This window comes from Perissodus microlepis, chromosome 7 (assembly GCF_051167445.1).
Source record: "Perissodus microlepis isolate ML-2025 ecotype Zambia chromosome 7, ASM5116744v1, whole genome shotgun sequence".
In the NCBI taxonomy this organism is placed as follows: domain Eukaryota; kingdom Metazoa; phylum Chordata; class Actinopteri; order Cichliformes; family Cichlidae; genus Perissodus; species Perissodus microlepis.
The window spans coordinates 24,552,765-24,573,826 of NC_140467.1; the positions used below are offsets into that span (position 1 = coordinate 24,552,765).

The 21,062-nt window shown below is 40.0% G+C and overlaps 1 protein-coding gene across 2 annotated transcripts in view; it reads left to right on the plus strand.

The window, feature by feature from the left end:
* LOC146383140 (actin nucleation-promoting factor WASL-like) overlaps positions 1 to 21,062 on the plus strand; it is a 31,386-nt gene that overhangs the window by 1,296 nt on the left and 9,028 nt on the right. Inside the window, exons 2-6 of one of the 2 annotated variants that reach the window (XM_084934316.1) lie at positions 6,717 to 6,851; positions 9,225 to 9,311; positions 9,575 to 9,671; positions 10,604 to 10,627; positions 15,145 to 15,346. In XM_084934316.1, coding sequence (XP_084790442.1) covers positions 6,717 to 6,851; positions 9,225 to 9,311; positions 9,575 to 9,671; positions 10,604 to 10,627; positions 15,145 to 15,346 — 545 coding nt within the window. The remainder of the gene's footprint in view (positions 1 to 6,716; positions 6,852 to 9,224; positions 9,312 to 9,574; positions 9,672 to 10,603; positions 10,628 to 15,144; positions 15,347 to 21,062) is intronic. The other variant, XM_084934318.1, reaches the window with a different exon arrangement.

Genomic DNA, 21,062 nt, shown 5'->3' on the forward strand with positions numbered 1-21,062 from the left:
AAGCCCTTTATAACGCTGGGACATCTTACTATCCATCAGTGATGAAGAACAAAAGGACAACCCAGGGTTTCTTTTCAGCACTGTAGTCAGGATAAGAGTCAGAACACTGAACAAGCATTCCTGTAATCTTAAACTGTCTATATTCTTCACAAATAAAAATTTAACCAATCGAGAAAACACCAAAACACTCAGAGAGCACAAGGGATAGCTCTTGTGTTTTCTAAAACTTTTTTTTAATTACAGGGCTCTAGACTAACTTTTTGCCATGGGCGTACCGGTACGCCTAACTTTAAAAAGTTAGGCGTACCGGCACAAAAGTTAGGTGCACACAAATTTTATAATAATTTATATAATATAATGTGTTTTTCTGGATACACTGTGCTTTTTCAGCATTCAAAGATTGATGACACCGTGTCAGAGCACTGGCTATGAATTTCAGAAGGATCAGGCCTTAACTTAACAGAAAAGTTAGCAATAGTTCTTTTCCTATTACAGCTACATCCACTTCTGTCGTGCCTAGGCTGCTCACTAGGGCTGGGTATCATCACTGATTTCTATAATCCATTCGATTCCAGTTTTCAAAGTCCCGATTCGATTCAGCTTAGCCTCAGACAGTCAGAAATATTATAATTCTGATCATTTATCAGTACTGACTTCATCAGAATTGTGAACATCACAGCAGATGCCTTTGTGTGAAAGTAACTGAGAATAAAACAGAAAAACATGAAGGAGATTTTCCTGGTCTGGCTTTTTATAGCAGATAACCTTAAAAATATTCTACAATGTTCTGCATATAAAGTTTAAATTTCTTCAGTATTGAACAACAGAAAAAATAGGCTTTCTTGTCCGAGGTCATTTAAGTGAAAAAAAGAAAAAGAAAAGAAAAAGACAGCAGCCGACAGCGCTGTAAACAACGGTAGACCGGTGGGTAATAAGCGAATGAATAATACAGAAAACAGAGATTGGAGACGGGAAAGTGTTCTTGAAGTACAGAGAGATAGAGAGAGAGCTAGCTGTGCATGAAGTGTGATTTTAATTGTCGTGGAAGCAAAACAGCAAAATTCATGACGACATTGATCAAATGTGAAGCGCAGTTTGCTGCTTCTTTTGCTGCTGGCTCGGTGAATTTTGGTTTGAGAGAGACAAAACCTGCAGCTCAGAATCAGCGCAAAAAGATGTAATCACAGCGCGGACCGGCGCATCAGAATCGCTAAGCTCCGACAGCGTGTCCGTCTACGGGCCGTCGGGTGAGAAAGCCGAGAAAGACAAAGTTGATTCTGATGTGTCGGGTCCGCTCCGTGTTTACGTCTCTGTGTGGAATCCGTGTACCTGCTCTCATTTGCTGTTTGGTTGTTGTTGAAATGGTTTTGTGAGCTTTGATCTGAGAATCTGGCGTTTCTGGCAAAACACAGTTATATTTAAAAGTCGATTCAGGATTTAATGAATTGATATCGCTTTATTCAAGCTACTCACCTCCCACTTCCACCTGCACTTTCAACTGGACCACGGCCAATCAGAGAGGTCCCGCCCCTTACTATCTCTGATTGGTTTAGTCCACGATAGGGGCATAACGTGTGTCTGTTGTTGACCACAGGGAAGGTTGCAGATTTTTTTTTTTTTTTTTTTTTTGCTACCCGAACAGTTGGTCGCACAGGTGCAACCAAATATTTTTTTTTAGTCGCACCACTGAAAAATTTGGTCGCATTTGCGACCAAATTGGTCGCACTCTAGAGCCCTGAATTACAACACGCTGATGTCAGCCTTTTTTTTTCTTTTTTTCTTTCTTTAATTACAATATGATGATGTCTCCCCAGCAACATTATGATATCATAGGGTAATAGGTGATATTTAGTCAGACTCTTTCTCTCCAATTGATTTTTCTCTCTGGTTTCTTTCTTTGAAAATAAGTAGATTGACAGTCTGTCAGCATTACCTGTACATGGTGTTAATGTGCTGTGTTCAAGGCTGGGCTGTTCAACAATAATTAAAAAAGCCGAGAAGCCTGTTGGGTTATGTACAACAGGCCTTTAAGGTGGCTGGAATTAAACAATCACTTGACCGAACTGTCTTAGCTTAGGCCGATGTCCAACCTTTATTTTATCTCAGAATTTCTTGAAAAAGTAGATGTAAAACAGATAATTGATAATCTGCAGAGGAGAGGTTTAATTTAAGATTTCCAGTCAGGTTTCAGAATTCATCTCACTACACTAACAGGATTAGTGAAGGTTACTTATGGTCTTCTTGTGGACTCGTCTCTGTTCTTGTCCTGCTAGACCTCGTTTGATACCATCGAACATATTGTATTATTACAGAGATTAGAACATGCTGTGAGTGTTACTGTGCTGCATTGGTTTGAATCATATATATCTGACAGACTCCAATTTGTTCATGTAATTGGAGCGTCTTCTTCACACACAGGTTAATTATTGAGTTCCACAGGGTTCTGTGCTAGAACCACTTTTATGTACATTGTACAGGCTTCCTTTAGGCAGTACCATTTGAAGGCATAGCATAGATTTTCATTCATTTAGTTAAACTGCAGGAATGTCTTAAAGACATTAAGACCTGTGTCGATCTGTAGGACCAGCACCCCTCCGTCAAATCAATCCTAATCTCTGATCCCATGGATCTTACCCAGTAGGCAGTACAGAGCTTATGTGGAGCTGATGGGTGAGGGGACTTTCCCAATTCTAACTGCCTCAAAAGCTCTCCGGGTGTCTACCCTGCCTCCTCTCATGCGAAAAAACGGGAGTCTGAGTACCCTTGCAGGCCTGGCATCCAGTAGCCACACCTGTTAATGGCAGCTCCCCTCCAGATAGGTTCTCTTGGAAAATCATTGGTTTCATTTAGTGACTTGGGAAAACTAAGTCCCAGGGGTCTGTTACTTTTGTAAGGCTGAAGTGGCCTCTAAGAGCTATTTATATTAAAGCAGATTAATACTCAGGTTTTTACCTATACTGTTTAACAAAGGGCTAAAAAGGTAATGTCCATAATGTAGACTTTTGTGATGCAGGATATTTTATTAAAGTAATTTAGAATCAGTAAAACAAAAGCAGAATCAAATAATACTAATAAAAACAAAATCAAATCACTTGAATTATACCTATCTAATTAACCTACTCTGAAATAATGCTGACCTTGTTCTGATCTTTGTGAGGAAAAAGGTTAAGAGAATAAGTGCGCCTTGGCCATCCTTATCTCTTGTGTGTAGGTATAACCCAATAGAAGCGAAGCAAAATCCACTAGGGAATAATGGAAATCCAAATCCTTTTGAATTTATACTCCAACATGAAAAAATGAGCAGAGAAAAGGCCTAAAATACAGATAAAGATGATTTACTATTAGCAAAAACACATAAAGGTTAACTCTGTTATCCATCTAGAGCGGCAGCCTAAGCAAAGAAGCCCAGACCTCCCTTTGCCCGGCCACCTCCTCTAGCTTTTCCGGGGGAACACCAATATGTTCCCAGGCCAGTCGAGAGATATAAACTCTCCAGCATGTTGTGGGTCTGCCCCGGAGCCTCCTCCCGGTGGGACATGCCCGGAACACCTCATCCAGGACTCACCCAGGAGGCATCCTTGTCAGATTCCCAAATCACCTTAACTTGCTCCTTTCAGTGTGGAGGTTCAGCGGCTCTATTCTGAGCCTGTCCCAGATGGCCGAACTTCTGACCCTATCTTTAAAGGAGAGACCAGCCACCCTTCACAGGAAGCTCATTTCTGCCGCTTGTATCCGCGATCTCGTTCTTTCGGTCACTACTCACAGCTCGTGACCATAGGTGAGGGTAGGGACGTAGATCGACAAGTAAATTGAGAGCTTTGCTTTTACACTCAGCTCTCTCTTCACCACAACAGGCCGGTACAGCATCCCCATCATTGCAGCTACAGCACCAATCCATCTGTTGATCTTCCGCTCCCTTCTCCCTTCACTCGTGAACAAGACCCTGAGATATTTAAACTCCTCCACTTGGGACATCAATTCGTCCCTGACCCACAGTGGGTACTCCACCCTTTTCCGTGAATCGCTACCTTATCATGCTGGAGAGGTTTGTGTCCCAGGGATCCCAGGGGCTATGTTCTCAGGGGGCTTTTGCCTCCTGTACAGTCTCCCATGGCAAATTGGTCCTGGGTGAAGGACCAGACATAGCGATAACAATCAAAGGAACAGTTCACCCTGACTGGGATAGGGTTACTGGGGCCCCGCCCTGGAGCTGGGCCCGTAGAGGGTGCCCAAGGGCGAGTGTCTGGTGGCCAGGCCTCAGTCCATGGGGCCTGTCTAGACACAACCTGAAAAAGGGACATGGGCCCGTCCTTCTGTAGGCCCACCACCCACAGGAGGTGCTGTAGGGGTCTGGTGCAGTGTGTGTCAGGCGGTGGCCAGGAGCGGAGGCCCTGGCGGACCGATCCCCTGCTACCAAGACTAACAGTCTGTATCATTTTAAACATAAAAGGTTGAATGTTAAGACCTTTTTCCCTCTCTCAGATGTGATTAGAGGTAAGCCGGGGTGACTTCAAGCTCTCTCTGGCCCACTTATCTTGCCAACTGGATGATCATTTTCCCACTTCTAAGTTCAGATAAAACTGAGGTTATTGGCCTTAAATAGCAAAATAAATATTACAAACATGGCATCTAACCAGATACTCACTCTGGATGGCATTACCTTGGCTGCTAGTAACACTGTGCAAATTAAACAAAAATATGTGGAACTGCTTTCTTGCATCTGTGTAATATCTCTAAACATCCTATCCTATCTCAGAGTGATGCTGAAAAACTAGTTGATGCATTTTATACTTCTAGGCTGGGCTATTGAAATTCATTATTATCAGAATGTCCCCCCAAAAAAACTCTGAAAAGCCTTCATTTGATCCGAAATGCTTCAGCACGAATACTGACAGAGATTAGAAAAGAGAGAACATATTTCTCCCAAACTGGCTTCTCCTCACTGGCTTCCTGTTAAATCCAGAATCTAATTAAAATCCTTCTCATCTCATAAAAGGTCTTAAATAATCAGGCCCCATTTTATCTTAAAAGATCTCATAGTACCATAACACCATAAGCTAGCTCTTTGCTCTTGGACTGCAGGCTGAACTTGTGGTTCCTAGAAAATTGAAAGCAGAATGGGAGCCAGAGCCTTCAGCTATCAAGCCCCTCTTCTGCTTCCAATTTGGATCACAACAATAGATAAACCTTCCTTTTTGATAAAGCAAGGAGGACTGGACCTGAATCCTTCCTTAGTTTTGTTGCAATAGGCCTAGTCTACTGGGGACTTCCCATGATGCACAGAGTATTTCTTATTCACTCACCTTTTTTCACTTGCTGTGTTTAGACGCCAGGCATTTAATCATGAGTTATTAATAATCTCTGGTTCTTTTTCGCGCTCTTTTTTTTTTTTTTTTTCTTCCCTTCAACCCCAACTGGCTGCAGCAGATGGCTGCCCCTCCCTGAACCTGGTTCTGCCAGAGATTTCTTCTTGCTAAAAGAGAGTTTTACCTTCCCACTGTTGCCAAATGCTTGCTTGTGGGTTTTGTAGTTTTTTTCTGTATTATTATAGGGTGTTTCCCTTGCAATATAAAGTGCCTTGAGGTGACTGTGATTTGCTACATAATACTAACTGCTCAAATCAGTTACGTCTTCAGTGATTAATGCATGTACACATTTTTAGCACTAACTCATGGTAGTAGGCACTATCAGGAGTTTAACAGGAAGCAGTCAGGCTGCTAATGATAGAAAAATGACTGAGATATTGATTTTTGTGTTCATCGTTAACAGATGCTAAGATCTTAGCTCGCAGAGGCTGCAGTGTCACCACTGTCTGTGTTCATTGCTGCATTCTTCTCCTGTGTAAGAATTTAAATGCTTTTAATTTAAGGTTTTAAGGAACACATTTTGACCTTTTCTGGGGGATGCTGATTGGTGATTTCCTGCTGAAAAGTGTTTGCACCTGTTCCTCTGACCTACACCTATAAATTACAGATGGAAAGGACGCAGTGACATTTCCTCTTAACTTCCTCAGCAGCCGGAGTTACTTCCACTGCAGAGGAATCATGGCAGTGCATCAAACACTGTGCAACCTCTGCAGAAACCACAAACTGGAGCTGTTTGAAACCTGTACAGTGCTGACTACTGCAGCTGGACTCCTCTTGTTGTTGTTAAAACACTGTGGAAAAGTGTAAGACAATGAGGCGGTGTCAGTACTTTTAAGTTTTACCCTCCTGAAGTTGGGAATCGGTGTATAAGAGTTACAAGTCCTTCACTTTTCACCTAATGTAAATGTAAAGTCAGCAATTTGTCATCAGAGTTCTTGTTTTGTTTGTGACTACATCAATACAGCTGAGTCACAACTCACGAATCAGTGTAGGGCCTTTGATAGCCTTTGATATTTGTGACTCCCTGTTAATGTAGAATGCATTTGACATATATAATCTGATTTCCAAAGGTCTCAGTGTTTGCCTGATAACCAACTCTATTTCTCCTCCCAGCTGTAATTGTGGCTGTTTGAAGGTTTTGCATAGTGTATGTTTCCTCCTCCATTTGTTACACATGGAGTTTACAGGTATATACTAAAGAACATTGTGTGTCTGTAAAATCTTAAAGAAAAAATGGAAGGAGATAAAGTGGTTACATTTTCAGCAACGTAACCTTCTTTTCTGTAGTTGTCTTTGTTCTTTCTGTAAATCACACAGGTGATGATATTAACCATCATATCTGTGCTTCAGACTCTGTGTTCAGCAGTGGTCCAGGTGTATGGTGCTGAGAGGAGCTGTAACTGGGTGAAGAGGTGCTGTGGAGTGGCCTGCCTTGTCAAGGACAACCCTCAGAGATCCTACTTCATCAGAGTCTTTGACATCAAGGTGAGTGACCCCAAACGGAAACAATCCAAAAGCTTTAAACACCGCAGAATAGTTGAAAGATGCATCTTAAATAATTATTTTCACATTTTTGGAATTTTCTTTTTCTTCTTTTTTCCTCTTTGCTTTCTGGCAGAAGAAAAACTGAAATATGAAACTGCTGCCAGTTAGCTTTGCAGTGGTTACAGCACTGGAAACAGGCAATCGGTGCATTTAATAGAATCTGCCTCTAATGTTCACAAACAGTCATATCTTGTTTGTAAAAGAAATAAGAACACGGATTTAAAGGGGGTTACTTAGATTCCCAAAAAGTTGATTCTGTTCATCTGGACGTAGCGTTTTCAGTGGGAGAAACGTTTTGTCACTCATCCAGGTGACTTCTTCAGTCTCAGCTGACTGCAGGTTTCCCCAATCTTATAAACAGTTCATTTGCACAATAACTGAAACTAGCACCACTGGCAAACAATGGGCTGTGAGGTCAGTTTCTTGATCACTAATATGCAAATTGTCATGACCACTGATCAACAACAACAAAAACAGCAATAACACTGTTTGCCAGTGGTACTAGCTTCAGTTATTGTGCAAATGAACTGTTTATAAGATTGGGGAAACCTGCAGTCAGCTGAGACTGAAGAAGTCACTTGGATGAGTGAGGAAATGTTTCTCCCACTGAAAACGCTACGTCCAGATAAACAGAATCAACTTTTTGGGATTTCCTCTCCTGGATGATTGAGCATGCATCGAGACATTATTTAAGAATAGTGCTTGGAACAAAATTGTTTAGTTTTTTTTCTCAGTGCTTCTGTGGAGGGTTGTGGCCAGACTTTTCACTTTTACTCTGTGTGTTCACTGACTTCATTAGAACAGCACTTTAAGTATGATGTACATTCAGTTGTACATCTCAAATGGATCAAAATGAATTATCAGATGTGTGGTTACTGCCTGAGGCGGATACAGGCTCTCAAAGTAATATCAGTGTGGACTTAAGCTGTATATATATATCCATGTATATATTTATTTTCTCTTTCTAATGGGAAAAAAACTGCTCACTTATCAGAATCAAGGAATGCTGAATTATGACAAGAAGGACAGTCATGATTATTTTGGTCAGGTTTTATTTCAGAAGTATAAGATTTCATTAAGCTAACAAACAATCTGTTGATTGAACTAGATGTGACAGGAGAAAGGAGGGTCTGACTGTTACGATCCCTGTTACATTCACGTTTAGCCATGAATGTAACAGGGATAATCTGCCTTTCTGAAACACTGTATGACCAGTCAGTACTATTCAGTATGACCCAAAATAAGTGACTGATAAACTCGTTATCTTTACTCATTAACTCAGCGGAAAGTATTTTTCAGAGTGTATTTGCAGCCAGAAGTATTGTCTCCTCGTGGCCATTAAATAGAATTCAGGTTTAAGCTATTTTGCCTCACTTTTCAGATCTGTAAACTATGTTTATTTTTTATACTGTTTGTGGACCAGACGAGTAGGTATTGATCACCGAGGGTGGTCTGTGGGTGCAGGTGACGGCAGACTTGCATCTCAGGTGACCTGTATTATAACTATAGGTAGTGCGATGGCAGGGCCAATAATAAACCCAGCACCTCAGTCCCATGGACTGAGTAACAGAAACTAGGAAATGCTGAGACACCTGCAGAAAAGGCACCTTGAAGCAATTGTTGTTGTGATTTGGCACCATATAAATAAAATTGATTTGAAAAACCTTTTTGTAACTTTTACTTCCTCTAGTCAGTGCTCGTTGACCAAAAGTACTCTTCTGTCATCTCGGCTGGAGCTGAAGTAAACATACTGATATGAAAAAAGGCGTTGTGTTTAATTTATTACACAACATAAAATACAAGTCCGTCCATTCGCTTTCGCTTATCCTTTTCGGGATCGCGGGGGGGCGCTGGAGCCTATCCCAGCTGTCATAGGGTGAGAGGCAGGGCTCAAGTTTTATGCTAAAAAATTATAAGTAATTGTTTTATCACATTTAAATTGTTTGATTGTGTTCAAAGCCAAATTTTTAATTGAATTTATCATTAACGGCCCAGCCCTACTTATAGATAGAAAATGCATGCTGCAAATATTTGACAGTTTCTTGTTGGTTGTGTTGTTGGTGATTTTTTTTTTTTTTCATTTAACTAAGTGGAGGTGAGCTCCTTATGGAGGTGTGTTCAAGGATACCAAAAATGCATCATTGTCTTCCAGAGGAAGACATTTAATTTCTTGAACAAGCAGCCAGCTCCTAAATCTCTCTTTGGGTTGTTGGGAGTATGAATTTAAATTGTAGAGGATTAGAAGTCAGATTTTTTTTCTGAACTTTTTTTTTTTTTTTTCAATTTCATTTTTCTGTAATTTTTTTTCTGTAGGAAGGGAAAATGATGTTCGAACAGGAACTCTACCACAACTTCTTCATCAGCAACTCCAGACCCTACTTCATTACATTTGCAGGAGATGTAAGTGTTTAATGTTTTCTTTTGACTTCCTCAAGACTTGAATGTCTACAGCAGATGATTAGTCTTCCTGTTTTTAGAGTCTATTCTCACCAAGAATTTTATCAGCATAAAATAAGGCTGTGTGGTTCTTTCATATTTCCAAATATCAGTTGTCAGGCTTGTCTTTATCCACCTACAGTGTATTACGATTTAATGTTGCACAGTTTTTCTGTTCTTCAGAGAAAGCTGTTAGGATCACATTTCACCCTTTCTCTTTCTTTCAGACATGTCAGATTGGCTTGAACTTCGCCAGCGAAGAAGAAGCCAAACGATTCAGAGCCACCATTGATGACTTGCTCAACCGACGACAGCGGAAAATAGGTGAACTTTAATGTTTCAGTTTGTCTTTGTGTTCTTCCTCAATTGGTTTAACCTTTCACAACTTTTATTGGAGAACACACCTTATCTTTTGCTCACTCAGCCTGAATGCGGCTCCAAAGTCACTGCCTTAAAGGCAGGTTTGGGGCTGACTTAGAGTTTGGCTCACTGTTAGAAAAGGGAGGGGAGGTAGTTAAAAGTGCAGGATTGTTTAGTGGTGAAAGTAAAAATGAAAATCTACTTTGAGCTGTGAATAGCACTGACTCTCCGGACACTAGCAATGGAAGGCTTGTAGAGGACTGATCCTCACCAAAAGTATTTCTCGGAAAAAAAAATATCACCTCTCATATCAGTCATCAAGCTGTGGTTTCCACTGACAGGTTTGGTTTGGGACTGTGTTTTTGTTTGTTTCTGTGGGGTTTTGTTCCCCTATTTTTATTTTTTCTTTCGCTTCGCTGCTGTGTGCTCCATCTCTTCCTCTCTGCTGCTGTAAAGCTGTCAGTCTTTCTCAGTAGAGTAAATGTCTCTGCTGTGGGGCTCCTCTGACTTCCCTTCAGCTCCTTCCTGCATGTTGGCCTTTTGAAGTGCACCTCTCAAACTGTGACGATGACTGAGGGTTCAAAGGCTCACGGGGCTGGCACAGCTGGCAGGACGCTGTGTGGCAAACACAGTTGAGCTTTCAAATCTTTTGCTTCTCTTCTTTTTCTGCTCAGGCCAAGAATAACCTGACTGCTCTATTAAAATGCTTTTTCATATGTGAAGCAGCATTTCTGCACCTTAGGGCTTTAACAGAACTAACTGAACCTGAAAAGCACTTTTCTGACTCTTTTTTTCTCACTAAAACCTCTTAATAAGTTCAGCTTCATACATTCTAAAGATTGCTGACTCGTGATTACTTTTCTGAAACCATAATTCTGTTAATTTTTCTTTTGCAGAGAAAAGAGGCGACCCTAAAAATGGTATGTTAAACTCTTAATAAGTTTTGCTTACGTAGGCTCTTAACTTTAGTTAATTTTGTAAAAATTATTTTTCTCATTCAGGCTTTAAAAAATTCAATAACAAGTACATAGAAATGAATAAAATGAGGATGTCATTCATCCCCTGAAGTAAAAAAAACCAAAGAAATACAGCAAGATGCAACATGTGGAGAAATGGCAAAGTAAACGCTTCAGTTATCCAAGGATTCAATAGAGCATTGATAGAAATATGCTAAAACTGTAGCATACGAAGCACTGAATAACCAAGAATATAGGGACTCACTCATTTCCAATATTAGCAGGTTACTATTCTAAATAAATGAATTCTAAGAATCTAAGCCAGGACTGCAGTAATTATCTGTGAGCAAATACATGTTGAGCTTTTAGTTTCTTGGTTCAGTTTTCATGTAATCCCTTTTGCTACATTGAATTAAATGGTGGTTTGACAGGTCTTTCTGTAAATACACCTCCTAAACATTAGTAACACTTAGATTTCAGAAACTGCCGTTTCGTACATATAGATCATCTGCTTATAAACCACCAAATATGCCCAACAAATGCACCCGATTGTTACTATTGACCTTCTATTTTTTGTTTTGTTTTGTTCTTTGTGTGTGTATTTTGAAAATTACTGAGTAAATTAGCAGTTGGAATATCTGTTTGAACTTGCTTGTGTGGGTTTTGATGGTTACAGTGGAGAGACCATTAAATGAAAGCTGTTAAACACATGAACTTCAGACAGTTTTGATGGCGATTGGTAAGGAATCCATTGACTTTGTACTAGGATATAGAATAAGAACCAGCTGATGTCCAGTTCAGCTAGTTATTTCTAGAACAGTTCAGAGCTGCAGTGGCTGTAGGAGTGGCTGTAGCTCAGGTGGTAGAGCAGGTCACATACTAACGGGGAAGGTTGGTGGTTGCATGCCAGATATCCTTGGGCAAGATATTATCATCCATCGGAGTCTGAATGCGTTTGAATGTTAGATAGCAAGAGCATAGAAAAAAGTGCTTGTGCAATGGGTGTAAATTTGTGAATGGGTGAGTGAGACAAGTTGTGTAAAGCACTTTAAGTGCTCAAAGTAGAAAAGCGCTATATAAGAACCAGTCCATTTCCCATTATCCAGTGTTTAAGAGCAGTGTTGATCAAACTGGCAAACACTGGTCTTGTAGAAGGACCTCCTTGTATGACCGCATAGGCGAGACAGTGATGACAACAGCGTTTGTCCTACTGTGTGTGTGTGTGTGTGTGAGAAATGCCAGTAGACTGTTTCCTAACACATTGGCAGCATTGTTTCACAGTCTGGCTCTCACACTGACAGAGTGAAGCAGGTTAAATCTGGTTTGTGGAGAAGCCTTTCTGTGTCGTATGTAGACCACACGCTTTCTGTTGTTCTCTTTAAACCCTCTAGTGTGGGTTTTAATACTTCATACAAAAGCCTTTGTTGGTGATAACATCTTCAAGTATGGAGAAACTAGTCATATGTATTGCTCAGGTCTGATTTTGGCCCCGTTCTTCCCCACAAACAGTCCTGAAGGTTCTGTGGGCCCCGTCTATAAACTCTGAGCTTTAGTGCTTTCCAGTGATTTTCAACTGGATTTAGGTCAGATGATTGGCTGGGCCGTTCTAGCAACTTGAATTTCTTTCTTTCTGTGTGTTTGGAATCATTGTCTTGCTGAGACATCCACACTCATTTCATCTTCATCATTCTGGTAGATGGCAGCAGGTTTTTATCAAGAATGTCTCTGTACATTTTCCATTCATCCTTCCTTCAGTTACATGAAGCATGCCAGTGCCATATGCTGAAAATCAGCCCCACACCATGATGTTCCCACCTCCAAACTTCACTGTTGGTATTGTGTTTTTGCAGTGCCTTTGACCTTTGACCTTGTCTAAATGTTGTTCTGCGCTTCAACATGCTTTTTCTTCAGCTGTGGAGCCTTGCATGGTGAGCGTGCATACAGGCCATGGTGGTTAAGTGCATTACTGATTGTTTTGTGTGTATTGTACCTGCTAATGCCAGGACTTCTTATTAATAATTATGTATTACATCAATTTAAAATATTTATTAAACTTCATTAATGTTTTGTGAATTTTTTTTCAAAATAGAAATTAGCACGTTTTTCATTTTTGTTCATCTAAATGATTAGGTTAGATATTGGTTAAAGATGGCTGCTTTTGAGTCCTTGCTTTAATTTAGAAGCTGTAAAATGTGGTTATCAGTGTGGATGGATATTTGATGTTAGTTTTTAGAATTTTATAAATGATTAATCCTTTGTATTTTCTTTTCAGTCAGTACTATTAAAGTACTTATTTTGATATCAAAGCAAAAGTGCCTCAACAGCTCTGTTTGAAGGCAGGGAAACAAGCACCTCCCCCATCCCACCCTAGTCCTTAGGCTGCTGATGAGGTAGACCTGTTGGTCTAGTTGTAGAAGTCCAGAATTCTTGGGGAGTGTGGTGGGGGTGCAACCAGGGATTCAGACATGGATTACTAGTGGATTAGTGGCTGTGTCAGATGTTACTTCAGTTTGTGGAGATTACAAGGAATTTCCACACTGTATGGCTTGCACCAACAACATGGACAGTTCATTGTGCACATTAAAAAAAGAATATGTCATGAATGCTCAGTGCAGACGGATGAAACCACACAGTTTGTGGCAGCCTTCTGTCATATCAGTACATGGGATTATAGCAAGGCATGTTGATGACACTGTAAGAGAGTCAAAAAGGGTCGCTTGCTTGGATTATTTTCCTAGAGTTAAGAGCAAACCTGCCTGCTAGCATCTTGCACCCTGCTGTTATGTGCTGGATTGTCTCAGGGGCATCTGTGCACAGCCTGCACCCAGTTTCTATGGATCTTGTACTTGGAGCTTGTTCCTGTGCTGCCATGATTAGTGCTGCAGCTGTCAAGAGGTGCTGTGCTAGGTTTAAATCTCTCACAATGGATGTCCCTTTATGTTTTTGCACTGTCCTAATACTGAACTCATGATGTCAAGATGCATAGAAATATGTACACACAAACTCATTTACTCACACATAAACACATTTCATTGCAATGTTGACCCTGTGCTAACTTGCATATGACAAATAAAAACTAAAACAGTGACACCACAACACTACCAATGTTCTAATGAGTTCTTCTTCTTCTTCTTGTCCTTAGCGGGCGACCAGCAGCGGTGGTCTGCCGCGCAACCAGTACGCTGCTGTAGGTGCCGCAGGTTCTCTTGCTTGACCAACGATTATCTTCCGCGCTTTTCGATCTAAGGCGATGGTTCTTGCCTGCTCGAGGTCAAGTCGAAGGGCCTTCAAATCATCCTGGATTTGTTTCATCCATGTCTTCTTTGGTGCATTTCGATGCACCCTCCAATCGGTGGGGCGGGTCAACCAGAGTAGGCCATGGGGGTAGCGGCTCAGGTCCATTCGACAAATGTGGCCAAACCAACGGAGTCGGCGGCGCTGGATTAGGTCGCCGATCGTCGGTTGGCTGCCGCAGCTGGTGAGGATGGTGTCATTCGAATGACGGTCGCGAAGGGAAACGCCGAGAATGCATCTAAGGCAATGCATTTGGAAAACTTCGAGCTTGCTCAGGTCGTGTTTGAGCATTGTCCACGTCTCTGCGCCGTAAAGTAGAATGGGCAGGATCAGGGTTCGGTAAAGGCAGATCTTTGTCGCCAATGAGATGTTGTTCTTCTTCCAGACGCACCAGCGCAGGGAAGCGAATGCTGCCGCCGCCTGTCCAATTCTGGAGCGTATCTCCACTGATGATGCCACTTTCTTCTCCTCGACGAGGGACCCCAGATATTGAAATTGTTGGACTTGTTTGATCTGCACACCGTCGAGGTGGACGATCGTTGGTGAGCCGTCGGTGATCAGGACTTTGGTCTTCTCGGCGTTAACCTTGAGGCCGTACAGTTTGGAGTGCCGGGCAATGTCATAGAGGATGTGAGTTGCCTCGGTGTCGTCTTCGGCAAAAATGGCGCTATCGTCAGCGAACATTAGATCGGTGATAAATCGATCGGTCGAGGCTTGGACTCCGCGGCGGCCCTCGAATGCTTTGCGCATTATCGCATCGATGACGATGTTGAACAACAGCGGTGACACCACATCGCCCTGCCGGACCCCTGTCATGATGGGGAATTGTTCGGACACTTCGTCATGAATACGTACCTGGCTGGTCGAGCCATTGTAGGCGGTTTGTAGTAGCTCAATGATCTTCATCGAGCTACTTCTGATGAGTTGGCGATACTCATCTGTATCATCAGCATATATCATCAGTACTTATCACACTCACTCTGTATTTTGTCTCTAGTTCTCTGAGGTCATCCTCCCAATGACCTCTCTCACTCACAGTCATACACTCTCTCTCTCTCACACACACACAAAGATACTTTTTGGCTGAATATGTGACAATAAAAATTTGAGTTGTTAAAAATCATTTAAAAAATTATAGTGGTTGTTACTTTTTCAACTCTTTCTGCTAACTTCCTCCTGATGCACAGGCCCAACTCTGCATGTGGCCACAGTAGACATAAAGAACCCGGAGATCAACAATGTCCGATTCCACAACTCCCACAGCCATCAACAGCCATATCACATCAACAACATGCTGAGCCACAGCGGCCTGAGCCGGAAGGACAAGAAAATCAAAGGCAAGAAGAAGAAGCTGACGAAGGCCGATATCGGCACGCCGAGCAACTTCCAGTGAGTCCGAGTCACACCACACAGTGTACTGAGTGCTCCAGTATGGAAGCCCATTTCCGCCACTAAAAAAAAAAAAAAAAAAAAAAAGGATCCATAACTCAAAATTTCGAGTTATTTTCTCGAAATTCTGAGTTATTTTCTCGAAATTTCGACATATTAACTCGAAATTTCGATTTATTAACTCAAAATTTTGAGAAAAGTAACTCGAAATTTCGAGTTAGCGCTGCCAATCAGTAATCTACGTGAATGACATCATTTCCTTGTTACCCGGAAGCTGAAGCCCTCAGCTACAAATGCTACAGCTAAGCTACCGGTATTACATCCAGTCGTGAATGCACAGATTGCTGAGTGTTTTCAGCCTGGCTTCACAAATGATGAAATCCCTGTGTTATTAGCTGAATCACATGGTGTTACTATCAGCAAACGTACTCGCGAAAGCGCCAATTTGTTGGGATCCGTTTTTGAGTGCGTGTTCCTCTGCGCCATATGCTTCCGGGTAACAAGAAAGCGACCTCATTCACGTATATTTTTGATTGGCAGAGCTAACTCGAAATTTTGAGAAAAGTAACTCGAAATTTTTTTTTTTTTTTAACTTTTTATTTTGTACTTTTTCCAATTTTATATTACATACAAACAAAAACACAAAAAAAAAGAACACAAAAGAAACAAACCAAAAAAAAAATAAAGGACACCCAATCTGTGGAAGAGGGGAAAAAAACAAAAAAAAAACAACGAGGAGAGGTCCCTGCCCTATGGGGCTGAGTGAGTCTCATAGGCTATCCATTTTGTCCACTGTTTTCGGTGTTTGTCAGATTTCAGTCTCAAAGTGTAGGTCATTTTCTCCATTACATATATGTCCTCGATTACATCAGTCCATTCTTCCAATTTTAAAGGGTCACTTTTCAGCCAGTTTTTTGTTATTACCTTTTTGCTTGACAACAACATAATTTTAAACAAGTAATGGTCCTCCTTTCTTACATTTTCCCATATTCCAAAATACATTACTCGTGCCTCACACAGCACGTCATACCCCAGCACTTTCGTCATTGTTACCGCAATGCTTTCCCAGTAAAGTTTGATATTTTTACACTTCCAAAACACATGAGAATGATTGGCGTCCCAGTCTCCACATAATCTCCAGCATTGTTGGGGTGTTTTCAGCTGCTTGCTTTTGATATAAGGAGTAATAAAGAACCTAATCACATTTTTCCAGCCATATTCTCTCCATCGTCTAGAGCTAGTGGAATTATGCTGTGTGAGACATACGGATCGCCAGTCATCCTCTGACAACTCAAGATGTAATTCCGATTCCCACTTTTGTTTGATATATAATGTTTCATTCCTATTCAAATTTTGCAGGCCATTATATAATTTCGATAAAATTCTTGATGGAGGATTTTTATATGCACCTGTTATTATTTCTATTATATGGCTTCCTTCTCTCAAGAACTTCTTCCTAATTTCTGTATTGTAAAAATGTCTTAATTGAAAATACCTAAATAAATCTGACTTATCCAGTCCAAATTGTCTCTGTAGATTCTCGAAGGATTTGAATGTTGTCCCGTCTATTAATGTACACATTGCTGTAATTCCTTTATTGACCCATCTTAAAAATGTACTATCCCATTGTCCACTCTAGAATTTTCGAGAATATGCAGGCCAAATCAGCAATTTACAGTCTTCTATAATTCTATATTTCTTCACTATAATCCACCAGAGTTTAATAGTGAATTCAGTAATGAGATTTGTGTTCGTAGACTGGATAGTTTCTTCTCCCAATCTTGCTTGTGGATGACATAAGCAATAATTTATCTCCATATGCTTCCATTTTGAGGTGTAATCCGGTGAACACCAGTAAACAATATATCTCAGCTGGGCTGCATAGAAATATTCCTTGAAATTCGGGAGGGCAAGTCCTCCTTTTTCTTTTCTTAATTGGAGTATTTTAAATCTTATTCTTGGCTTTGTCCCTTTCCAAATAAATCTACTAACTAATTTATCCCATCTACCAAATTGTGCATCTGGTATATGGACTGGCAATGAAGTGAATAGATACAGTAGTCGAGGAAGCACATTCATTTTTATTACCTCTATTCTTGAGCTAAGGTCCATGACAAGCGGAGCCCATTTAATCAAATCTTTTTGGATTGTATTACTAATCTTTACATAATTTGCCTTGTATAGTGTACTTATTTCACTAGTTAGATAGACACCTAAATATTTGATCTTGTTTGAGTCCCATTTTAGTTTATATTCGTTTTGAATTGATTCTTTGGGGAAATAATTCAGACAGAGTACTTGAGTCTTTACGATATTTAATTTATATCCTGAGTTTTTGCCAAAATATTTTAATGCTTTAATCAACCGAGGAAAGGTCGTGTCAGGATCCTGTAGGTATATAATTATATCATCTGCAAAGAGACCTATTCGTTGTTCAATTTTAGAAACTAAAACCCCTTTTAAGTCTGCACTTTGCCGTATATACTGAGCCAAAGGCTCGATATACAGAGCAAAAAGGGCTGGACTCAGGCAGCAACCCTGCCTGGTTCCTCTGAAGAGCTCAAAACTGTCTGTCAGGTCCCCATTTATTTTAACTCTAGCCAATGGCCTGTGGTACAAGGATTGTATACACTCGATGAAGATACTGTTAAAGCCCATTCTCTTCAAAACAGCAAAAAGAAATATCCAAGAGACTCTATCGAAGGCCTTTTCAGCATCAAAGCTCACTAAGGCTGTTGGGATTTTCTCTTTATTAACTTCATTAATTATATGCAATGTGCGTCGTATATTATCTTGTGTCTGTCGCCCCTTAATGAACCCTGTCTGGTCTTCATCCACCAGATCTGGGAGAAACAGCTCTAAGCGTCTTGTGATTATGGATGTAAATAATTTATAATCCACATTTAAAATAGAGATTGGGCGGTAAGAGTCACAGTTTTCCTTGTTTTTACCTTCTTTTGGTAAGACTGATATAATGGCCTCTTTCCAAGAGGGTGGAGTTTTAGCGTGTTTCAATGTCCAGTTAAAGGAATCTATCAAAATAGGAGTCAAAACCTCTTTAAAAGTCTTATACCACTCATTGGGATACCCATCACTCCCTGGACTTTTATTAGATTTCAATCTCCTTATTGCCTTATCCAGTTCTTCCTTAGTGATTGGTTTAGTTAAAAATTCATTTTGAGTTGTCCCAATAGAAGGAAGGTCTAACTGATCCAAGTACTCTTCAATTTCTTGTCTGTTTTTCTGGTCGGGTTGATTATACAATGTTTTATAATATTTTTGAAAGGCATTTTTTATCTGTATTGGTTCATATAATAGTTCCTTGGTGTTTGGATCTCTAATCTTATTAACTGCATTACTTATTTGTATTGATTTTAACCGTTTAGCCAGTATTTTGGTTGCTTTGGAACCAGACTCATAAAATGTTTGTTTTGTGAATCTCAGTTTCTTTTCCATTTCCTCCATAGACAGATCGCTTAGTTGTTTTCTTACATCTTTAATGCTTTCAGCCAAGTCAGCACTCAAATCTGTATGCTGTTTTTTTTCTAAATCCCTTAATTGTTGTTCTAATTTGAATTATGTGAGCTTTTTCATTTTTTTGATATGGGTAGTCCTTGATATCAGATACCCTCGAATTACTGCTTTAACAGTATCCCAAATTATTGTTGGATCCATCTGTTCATCCTTGTTGTCAGCAATACAGACTTGTAATTCTTTTTTAATCTCTTGTACCACAGATTCATTGTTAAGAATACCAGTATTTAATTTCCACAATGATTTCTTATTCTGATTATATAAGTGAATAGTCAAGTGTATGGCGTTGTGATCTGACAGATCAGCTATACCGATATTACACTCTATGACTCTATGTTTATCGCTTCTATTTATCAAAAAGAAATCTATCCTTGAGTGTACCTTATGGGCTACTGAAAAATGTGTATAGTCCTTCTCCAGAGGGTGTAATTCTCTCCATACATCGCAAAGATCCACTTCCTTTATAAGTAAATTAAGAGCCTTGGATTTATTATTTTTGCGTCTTTTTAAGCTTGTAGTATCTTTAGTATGATTTAATACACAGTTCCAGTCACCCCCACATATCAGAGTCCCTTCACTAAAACTAATAATTTTTTCAGATAGTTTTTGATAGAATTTTGGGTTGCCCTCTGGAGGGGCATACACATTTATCAGAGATACCACATTATTATTAATCCTCCCTTTAACAGCAACATATCTACCATCCTTGTCACAGACTTCCTCTAGCATTTCAAAATTTACCGTATTAGAAATTAAAGTTATAACTCCTCTTCGTCTGCTATTCTCACATGAGCTGTAAAAGGAATTTACATAGCCAAACTTTTTAAATTTTTCATGTTCTTCTTTTGACATATGAGTTTCTTGAATGAATATAATCTGTGCCTTGTGTCGTTTCAATTTAGATAACAACCTACTCCTTTTAACCGGATTCCCCAGACCGTTGATATTGATTGAGATAATGTTTATTTTACCTACACCACTCATGACTTGTACAATGTGCAGTAACCATCCCCTCAAATTTGAAAAAAGAAGAAAAAACAATATTACTAAACATAAAACAAAAAATAATCAAAAACTTGCGACTCCCAATTAGTAGGAAAAAACAATCTCCCACCATGACCCCGTTGGTAGGTCTAGGGTAAAAACCTCCGTAAAGGGAGGGCCCTATAAAAAGTAACTCGAAATTTTGAGTTATATTTCTTGAAATTTCGAGTTACTTTTCTTGAAATTTTGAGAAAATAACTCGAAATTTCGAGTCATGGATACTAGCTGTTTTGTTTTTATTTAGTGGCAGAAACGGGCTTCCATACTCCAGTGTTGAGCAAATAGGACTTTTTTTTAATTTATTGAACCAAATCAAATGTCTAAAATAATGAACATATTTTATCATGTAGTTAAACTTTTTCATCTGTTGATGGAGAAAATTACTTATTATTAATATTTATTATTGCACAATCAAATTTTGACAGTTTAGTAACTGCAGTTCTTCCATATGGGCAAGCTGCTCTTGTGGCAGTCATTCTGCTCTCTTAAGGCCTTTTGTCTTGTGGCCAAACAGATTTCAACTGCAGTATCCTAGATTTAACCTGGCAACAGTAGTCCTAGTTCTGCTGTGGAGATCTGCTGTGAGTGGGAGAGCAGAACAAGGACCACCAGCTGCAGTCTAAGTTGGTGCGGTTGAAAATTGTCTACAAGATGTAGCTGATTATTTCTCTGTTGTTTACTGTCACAAGGGTAGGGGTTAAAAACGTGGTCCCTTTAGCACATGTGCATATATATCCTCACATATGCACACATACCACGCTGTGAAACCCACAAATATGACCTAATTCACACCTCCAGCTCATAGTTGATCTCCAGAGTAGGGCTGTTCGATATAACGATATATATCGGCTGACGATATAAAAACGTCTATCATTCATTTTACGCTATCGTTTGTTTCGTGGTGTCGCAAAATAAACTGTTACGGCAATATTTTTTCATCGTTTTGATGGTCACTGTAGTGGCTATATTAATTTCTTAAAGTTCTCTCTTTCTCTTATATTTAATATAACCACACTACAGACAGACAAGCGCCTGTTTTTATGCGTTGTCGTTAGCAACAACGACGGTAAAACCACCGCGTTTCTGCTTGTTTATTTTCCACAAACCTTTCAGAATAAAGCTCAAGATCCTGTTGAGA